The 9,414-nt window shown below is 48.6% G+C and overlaps 1 protein-coding gene and 1 non-coding gene across 4 annotated transcripts in view; one reads left to right on the top strand and one right to left on the bottom strand.

The window, feature by feature from the left end:
* The first annotated feature begins 4,394 nt into the window (after positions 1-4,394).
* On the top strand, positions 4,395-4,511 carry LOC138241460 (U5 spliceosomal RNA). Its single transcript, XR_011190689.1, has one exon. It is a non-coding gene; the product is annotated as a U5 spliceosomal RNA (small nuclear RNA).
* A 739-nt stretch (positions 4,512-5,250) lies between these two features.
* Positions 5,251-9,414, bottom strand: part of spryd3 (SPRY domain containing 3) — a 44,374-nt gene continuing 40,210 nt past the window's right edge. For all 3 annotated transcript variants that reach the window (XM_006629220.3, XM_015344234.2, XM_015344233.2), the window contains exon 11: positions 5,251-8,972. In XM_006629220.3, coding sequence (XP_006629283.1) covers positions 8,838-8,972 — 135 coding nt within the window. In that variant the 3' untranslated portion in view covers positions 5,251-8,837. The remainder of the gene's footprint in view (positions 8,973-9,414) is intronic.

Raw genomic sequence — 9,414 nt, 5'->3', positions numbered from 1 at the left:
AAAGGACCAAATTCTTCACCCACGGCCAAGGGGTGAGACAGGGTTGCAGCCTGAGCCCAACACTGATCAATATCTATATCAACGAATTAGCAGGAATGTTGGAGCAGGGGCTGCAGCAGAACCTGGCACTGCTGGAGCAGTACTGTCAGACCTGGGCGCCGACAGTCAATCTGGACAAGACCAGAGTCATGGTTTTCCAGAGGAAAGCCGGACTTCAGGGAAACGGCTACACACTCAACAACAACACATTGGAGCACTCATCCAGCTACACATATCTCGGTCTCACCATCAGCTCATCTGGGAGTCTTGACCTGGCAGTGAAGGCACTGAGGGAGAAGGCACTCTGGGCATTCTACGCAATAAGAAGGAGGCTCTTCAACATCAACCCACCAACAAGAATCTGGCTCCAAATATTTGAAAGTGTAATCCAACCCATTGTCCTATACGCAGTGAAGTGTGGGGTCCCCTCACAGACCAGGATTACACTCAATCGGACAAACACCCCACAGAAACTCTGCACATGGAGATCTGTAGAAACATTCTCTGTGTACAGAGAAAAACACCTAACAACGGGTGCAGGGCTGAATTAGGCCAATACCCACTATTAATAAAAATACAGAAGAGAGTATTAAAGTATTGGCTACACCTAAAAAACAGTGACCAAAATTCCTACCACCACAAAGCCCTGCTGAGACAAGAGCTGAGCCCAGAGAAGAGCCCCTTGAGCCAGCTGGTCCTGAGGCTCACTGACCTGAGCCACACCGACACTAACCAGCCTCAGGACAGCACTGCTAGAGCACCACAACTCCGAATCAAGCACATCACAGCACAGATCAAACAGCAATATCTCACACACACACACGAACACAACATAAACTGGAATGCTACAGAACCCTTAACAGACAATACACACTAGCTGAATATTTGACCAAGCAACAGACCCTGATGAAGCACAGGCTCAGATTCTTGGCCATAGAAACTAGGTGACGCAGGCAGACCTGGCTGTCCAGAGAGGACAGGCTGTGCTCCCACTGCCAGCAGGGAGAAACAGAAACAGAGACAGAGGTGCGCTTCCTACTGCACTGTGACAGATATTCTGGGATTAGAGAAACATTCCTCCCTAAATTCAGAAATCTAATCCCAGAGGTCCCACACCTGCCAGAATCACAACAGGTCCCAGTCCTACTGGGAGAGGGAGGAGGTAACTCAGTTGAACTGGCAGCCCAGTATGTGATCTCCTGTCACAGCCTGAGGAACAGTGAGTCTGTCTCCCAGTAATGTTCCATATGTTTACAATATATGTAAATACTTTATATGTCTTTGTTGTAAATGTCTGTAGATTTTTGTTTCATGTTAATTTTATTTTTGTTTGCTTTGATAACACTGATTGTACCCATTGGTCATGCCAATAAAGCGTCTTGAATTGATTTGAAATTGTTGTTGACGCACCAATCCGCTAATTGCTCCACCTCCTCTCTGTATGGTGCCTCATCGTTGTGTCGTCAGCAAACCTAATGATCTACTTTGCACTGTGTTTAGAGGTGCAGTCATGAGTCATCAGCATGAACAGGAGAGGGCTGAGCACACATCACTGGGGGGTTCCAGTGTTCAGTATGGTGGTACTAGAGATGTTTCCAATCCGGACTGTCTGAGGTCTCTCGGTCAGAAAGTCCGGAATCCAGTTGCAGAGGGAGGCATTGAGATTCAGCAAGCTCAGTTTTTCTATCAGTTTCTGGAGGATGATTGTGTTGAAGGCTGAACTGAAGTCATTGACCAGCATTCTTACATAAGTGTCCCATTTATCCAGATGGGACAGGGCCAGGGATACAGCATCGTCGGTAGACCGATTGGGACGATACGCAACCTGGAGGGGGTCCAGAGAGGTGGGGAGTCTGGACTTGATGTGGCCCATGACTAGCCTTTCAAAGCACTTCATGACAATTGGTGTGAGTGTCGCGTTCCCCTCCCCATAGTGTCCTCGCCTTGGTCTCCCGGGGTGAACTCTTCCCCACAGCACAGGCAACTGCAGAGACTCCTCAGGGACTCCTGCCGGTGCCTGTGGTTACCCACACTGGCTGCCTCTCTGCCTGTGGCATGACTAGATGTGTGCTTGCTTTTGGTAACATTATGCCGAAATGCATGTCTGCCAGCTCTGGTTCTGGGCAGCTGGTCCCACAGGGCAGTGTCCCAGGAAGAATGTGACCACAGGAGCTACAAATCACTTTAAAAAAACAGGTTCAGGCAAAACCGGGAGTGGGGCGTAGTGTTTTTACATAATGTTTACAGAAGTCATGATTTCTGTCTACACAGTGCATCACAGCCCTGAGCTCCATTGTAAGCCTGCTGTGCGCTCTGTGGGGGTTTTTATCAGTTAAATACTGTTGCTCGCTGGGATAGACTCTGACTTCCCTGTGACCCTGAATCAGATAAAGTGGTCAGTAAACGGCTGGATGAAACAGTGGACATCACAGGTATACACAACAGACCTATTCTTCCTTGTTGAATATCAGCATTGATAATGGACCACCACTACTTTGAGACTTTTCTTAAATTTTGAATTGTGATAATCGCATTGCTTTGTTAGAATTGTATTCTTTGAAATGTACACATTGTTGGAATAAAGTTTATTCTTAAAAAGAAAAATCTTTGTTGAACGTCAGGGTTGCTTCTTGTAGTATAGCGAGTAGACATCGCGAGACAACAGAACGAGAGAGCAGAAGGCGGGAACATGTGGTGTAAGGGCGTGATCTGCGTAGCTAATAAAGTAGTTAAAATAATATAAGAACGGCTCTTTATTAAGATACACAATATTTATGGCGACGAGAGATGAGTGCTTGACGAACTCAAAGCGAGCAGAACACCGCAGATTTTAGTTCTCTTGCTGGTGGAAACGAACTCTTGAATATTCGGACTGTTCGTTTAGCTTGCGCCATGGAAGATATGGCCGCCGCGCCGAGAAGCTTTGCTTATGCCCAGCTTTCTCCACCGCTTCCACTGAACCTCGGAGCTACGGATTTGTATACGGAATACAAGATATGGATGGAGTCGTACAGATTTTTTGAAATAGCTAGTGGATCCACAGAAGCTCCGGATGCCGTGAGACGGGCTACCTTACCGCACTGTATGGGGGCGCCCGTGCGGCGGATTTTCGCCAACCTCCCTGGAGAAAAAGGTACATATGACCAGACTGTAGCTGCCTTAGACTGCTAGAAATGAGGTGATAATTTAGAAGTGACTTAAGTAGAAATTGAACTAAAATTTGAGTTGGTACGCATAGACATTGTTGTAAAAAAATAAGTTGAATGTGTTGAATAGAAATGGAAGGTTTTACATACATTTTGTTGTAATAGTTAATAACCGTTTACTTTGTGTTGGTATAGAATTGTTACAATTGTACGGTAAAGTTATGGACTTTAAAAATAACAAAGGAGGGGATGTACTGTAGTATAGCGAGTAGACATCGCGAGACAACAGAACGAGAGAGCAGAAGGCGGGAACATGTGGTGTAAGGGCGTGATCTGTGTAGCTAATAAAGTAGTTAATATAATATAAGAACGGCTCTTTATTAAGATACACAACACTTCTCTTTCCTTCTTGATTGCAAGACAGTGTAAGTATTTGTTCCATGAGAATACTGGATCGGGGTCCCCTGTCGTCTCTGAAGTCCAGGTTCGGCACAGTGAGGCAGAGGGCCGATTCCGGAGCTGGACTGGTGCAGGGTCTCGGCCTGGGCACGACCCCCGCTTATCCGCAGTTTCAGAAGAACAGAACGCGATCAATTAACGTTGGATTAGCCGTCTCGCCCGATGCTCCCGCCTGTCGCAGGGCACTTTACAAAGCTCTGGTGCATTTAAAAAATACAGAAACAGGTGACCGCGGAGGAGAGGAAAACTAAATACCTCCCCCCCCAGCAGGAAAAAAATACATTTCTGGAGGTTCCAGCCAGGCCCCGGGCAATACGTCTGTGGAGGACAGGAGTGATCTTAACAGCTTTTGAAGGGTTCTCGCAGTCCATGGCGCTCTCCTGCCTCCTGGGCTGCCCGAGAAGAGGACAGTCGGTCCCCAGCTGTGGCAGACAGCGTAGTCTAGTTGTGCTTCGTTTATTTAACCACTAGAGGGCGCTGCCTCGGGAGAGCACGCATCTTGAGCTATTTGCATGTTACCCACAATGCACCATGTCCTGGGCAGTGTGTGTATTTATATATAATTATCTTTACAATAACTTATAAAAGTCAGTTTGTAAATACAATTCAATGGGCTGATAATGATCTTACTTTGGGCTGTGTGGCAGCGGGCTGCAAAACGTCTGTTTGTTACGGGCTTCATACTCTTACCGTGAACTGCTGGATAACGGCTGTGGATGCGGCTTCGGTGTTTCCACTAAGGAGTTCAGTACACTCTGGTTTCTCTTCAGATCGTATAAATCTTTCGCCTTTTACTAAAGATTTCCGTGGAGAGGAACATTATGAGTCTAAACTAATTTTTTGATCGCCCTGCCTCACGGCGGGGCCCCCATGATGGTAAAAAACAGAACAAATAAAACGGTTTTAATATGACTTCTTACATTAGGTGGAAGTTGGAATGCTAATATGTGGTTTAATAGAACCTGGAAAAATCGTTGGGAGTTAGAGGATAAGAGGAGTGGCGAAATTGAAGAGATTATTGAGAAAAATGTAGTTTAGCTGTGGGTTACCTGTTCTCAGTTTATCGGTTTTCTTGGCTCTGGCCTGGTATTTAATGTTTTTGGGGTCTCTATCACAGTTATTTGTGTTTTGCTCATGTTTTGACGTGAGAAGAGTGGCTGAAAAATGATTTACGATTTAGTCCACAAAAGACACCCCCTCTCACACTAGCTCTGCGCCATTCCAACCTGCCTTTACAAGTGTGCACTCATCTCTGTATTTTTATTAACATTTTACCTGCCAGTTGCTGTCGACTGGGCACACTAATTGTAGAACTAGTTCAATTAATCTGCGACTGATGACTGATTACTGGACATTAATGTTCAATTCAGCACAAAATAAGTGGATTGGTTCTAACGTATCCAAGGACACTGGATCTGGCTGGGTCCTTTCATCCAGCCATTGTGGCCTTTTTTGTCCTGAGCACAGCTGTGTTTTTTTCTTTCCCTGTGATGCTGCATGATCCCTGCAACGCCATCCTTGCTTTGACAGACCCGAGAAACAGGAAGAACTTTTTTTTTCTCCTGTAGTCAGGGAGGCAATACAGCATAAGACACACCAGACCCGGTTCGTATGGAAATAGCCATCTTTATTATCATTATCATTAATATAAGGTTTATAAACATCTCCGTTCTGTACATACATTGACACAAGAGCGCGCTGGAAGCAGATGAGACATGCATGCAGAGATCCAGTTCCTGCCAGTGCACTGCAGGACACAGGGTTTGGGTCTGTCCAGAACTCAGGGACCCACCGCAGCCCAGCTCAGAGGAACACACCGAGTCCGGCTGCAGGTTCAGTCCAGCTGCAGGGACTTCAGCGCCTGAGATGGGGTGCAGGCGAAGGGGCCACAGAATGATTCACCCAGCCCCAGGCCTCCAGTGTGGAGAGTCCTGCGGGTCTGACAGGTACTTTCCATTTAATTGCCAATTAAGATTCTACAAACACAAGTGACACTTATTCCCAAATAATAAGTCCAATTCATTAAGATCGGAAGGGTCCTGAAAGGCAGAGGTCTGAGACTCCTGGATTTTTGATTCCATCAAGTCACTCTGACCTCTGTGGATCTCCAGCACCTGCAGAATATCGCAGACAACATCCTGCCCTTTCCTCTTTGTAGAAATTATTTTCATCCTGACAGCCGCTTGCATGAGGCCATTGCAATTGCCCGATTAGTCAAATCAATGTGAATCTAATCAAATCGAATCAGATAAAACGAGTGTCTGAGAGCCCTGGCTGCAGTGAAAGTCAGTGTGGCAGGCCTGTAGGACACTGAGACAGGAGCCCAGCACAGGGATTACAGTCCAGCTCTTCTCTTAGCATTATAGACAGCAAGCATCAACCTGAAAGTTCAGTTACATTTGCTTGACTTTATTTTTTACAAGAAAAACCTCTCAACCCAATGCAAAACCCGGAGAAAACCACCTTCGACCCTGAGCAGGAGCTGAGCGCCTGAGAGCAGCAGACACCCAGACACTCCCCTCTCTGAGAGCTCCAGCATGGCAGCCATGTCAGATTATACATCTGTAAAGTGCGAGTGACAACAGTATAATGATGATTTTAGTTATTTACACTACAGGAACAGTCTGTGAAAAGGAAGATGCTCTCTTCAGGGCGATATTAAATGCAACAAACACTGACCTCCGGGTGGTATCACACAGCAAGCCGAATCACTCTGCTGCAGTTCACCTTCAAGCCACTAGATGGCGCCGGCTACTAAGAGAAGACGAAATGTACAGGCCCACTGCAGGCCTTCCCCATTTCTTTGTCCTCTCTTGATTGCACACTAGGGCTTGAGTGTGACTCTACACTCACCAACCAGCCCATTAGGATTCCTCATGCACTTTCACAGCAGGATGGAGGCTTGGGTGTTATGATTCTCAAGTCAGTATAAGAAAGACCCAACTACCCACTACACAGTGCCGGTCATTGACAGTCTATTGACTTGGATGGAGGTTCCCAATATTTCTAACGAGTACGAATTCCTGAGTGACCATGGCCCTTTGCGCCCTAATTAATGTAAGACCCTCTTCACTGTATAGAAACTACTGGAATCTCAAGCCGTCTCTTAAATAGCTTCTAAAAACAACACGGGAGAATTCCAGAACGATTTAACTTCATACTTCCTGCAGAGACCTCGTGGAAAACTGAAAATGCGAGGAAGGCCCAATGAAATTTCAAACTGCAAGACAGACTGAAGATAGCTGTAAGTGGGTCTGTTTCAGCTGACAAGTCTAGCCACTATAACTCTTGACCTGTTTCACAAGGCGCAGGTGTTACAAGCTTGTTAGGACATTAAAATGAGCAATCCCATCAGCATTTGGCACAGGCGCTTGCTTTAGTGTTGTTCTCGAAATCTCCATCTGGGCTCTGCTCCCAACATAGTAGCACTGCAAGATCAGCGCCTTGTCTTTACGGTACAAGGAGGACATTCAACTGTAGTTCTAGAAAAACCGCTGGTCTGAAAAGTTCTAGAAAAGCCACTGAGAAAGAAAAGTAGAATCACGTTCTTAACTGAGCCACACCAGCTTGTTGACAGGCCACCCATCAGCTTCCATACAGAGTTGTATATTATCCAGAGTTCAGAGGAAGATCCATGCCGAGCCATGCAGAGGGGGCTTTTCACCCATAGTGCCTTGGGAAAATCTAATCAAAATCTACGTCTGCACCATCTTCACTAGTGGGCTCCAGCCCCCTTCAGGAAAGGCAGCAAATTACAGGGGGTGACAGCATCTGTGAGTGTGTGTGGGCCTGCGGGACCTAGTCCAAAGGTTCCTTTTAAAAAGGGTTTTTAAAATAACCGGGCTCTTTTCAAGTTTAGTAACGCAGCACCAGTGTAACAGATTTCAATCTGCTCCTGGAGCTTCACGGCTGCGGTTTCAAAGCTTTTCTAACGTTTTTAAATTTGAGAGCTGGTAGTTGAAACCGAGGAAGGGTCTCAAGTGGCGCAGCTGTAAATGTGTTTTTTGTGCTCGTGAACAACGAGCTCCCCAGTTTTCCAGGAGAGATGGCGAAGGTGTCTCAGCAACACCAAGATATTCTGCTGCTACCCGTCCTCAGCTCCCATGTTCAAGATTTCCATCAGGGGAGCTTTTCTTCTGAAACACGTGAAGTCGAAATGTGTCTGAGTGTCGGTATCTCAGCTGACAGAAGCAGGCGATACAGAGCTGTGCAGACCAGCGGACAGCTGGCATGTAGGAAGGGGAGTCGGGAATTTTTTCAAAACACGGTTGCTTTACAACTGATCTACCCTACAGCACAGGAAGGCACTGTTCACACACGTCCCTGAGTCACAGTCAACAACGCAGCCCAGCCGAGCAGTAAGGAGAAACACGGGCAACCAGGCCGCCCCCGAGCCAACGCGCCGGAGAAATGCAAGGTTCGCGAGATTCCCAGATCCGAGGAGTCCTGGGACGCATGCGTCGTTCTGCAGGCTAGGCCTCGTCTTCAGAGCGCCGGGGCGAAACAGAAGCCACTCTGCTCTGCTGCCCCGTCGTGGCCAGAGCTCCCAGCATGCATCATGCCCTTAAATTAACTTAAATAATGATCAGATCAATAAATACCAGCTCAGCCTCCTGTCAGTGTAAATGTGGTGCAGCTGTGTGGCAGCCAGGCTGGGCTCCAGCCTCCATGCACGGCCCCGGGGTTGAAAATCTGATCCTGCCCTATCTTTCAGGCCCCGCCCACCACCGGATTCCCATACAGCCACAGTCTCCAGAGCCGGCCCATGTGGAGCAACAGTGCCCCCCGCTGGAGACCGCCGATCCCGCTCGCGCACAGCAGCATGCAAGGCTTCCTCCTGCTCCAGAGGAAGGAATCCTCTCTGGTCTTCGCTCTACCAGCGGAATTGGTTTCACTGTCCCGCACATCTGGGAAAGCTCATTTTAGGACGTCAGAGAGCCAGACTTCGCTCTGGGGCAGGAAGCTGAGAACGGTGAAGAAGTGAGAATGTGGGGGGGTACGAGCACTGTGCCATGTCGGGGCACCATGAGGGGGCTGGCAGCGTCGCCCAGGACTGACTCTATGCTCCCTGTCTGAGGGATCCTCTCCTGTCCTGTCTCGGGGGGGGTGGGCTTCCTGGGGACTGGGGTGCTTTCTCTTCAGAAGTCAGTCTTTCTGGGGTCCTCTCCACCCCCAACCCCCACCTTGGCCCTCTCAGCCGCTCAGGGGGTGCAGGTCCACCTTGACCTTCTCGCCACTGCTCAGCATCCCGATGGTGGGGTAGAACCCCCCCGCCGGCACGACCGCTTCCCTCTTCCCGATGATCTTCCCGTTCCGCGTGAAGAACACCTGCGTGAACACCGGGGGGCGACAGTGAGTCAGCAGGCAACACAGCGCACACGCGGCCACGAGAGGGCAGCACCTGAAGCGCTACGCTCTCTCATGGCTGGCTTGGCCCGCTGACGGGAACAAACACCGCGAAGAACGGCGGGCTGCGGTAGGCGGTGACTGTGAGGGCACTCTCGGCCATTTTACTGCACTGTTCTCTTTACAGATATTCGGCGCAAACCATTAGACACTTGGAACGGGCGGCCCAACAGGTCGATCAGGCCCTGCAGTAGGGTCAGATAATTAATTAAGAGGCTGGATAAAATAAAAGGCCCAAGCTGGCCCCACTCCGGCGCAGAGCCCCGATTCTGGGGCCAGCTGGCAGGGGGCTCCCTCTCCGGCCATGTGGCTGTGATTACGGCGTCCAGGGCCGGAGCTAGAGGGGGGATTGGCTATCTGATTA

Source organism: Lepisosteus oculatus, chromosome 1 (genome assembly GCF_040954835.1).
Source record: "Lepisosteus oculatus isolate fLepOcu1 chromosome 1, fLepOcu1.hap2, whole genome shotgun sequence".
Taxonomy (NCBI): Eukaryota; Metazoa; Chordata; class Actinopteri; order Semionotiformes; family Lepisosteidae; genus Lepisosteus; species Lepisosteus oculatus.
The sequence above is the reverse complement of the archived record's forward strand: the minus strand, read 5'-3'. Positions and strand labels throughout refer to the sequence as shown.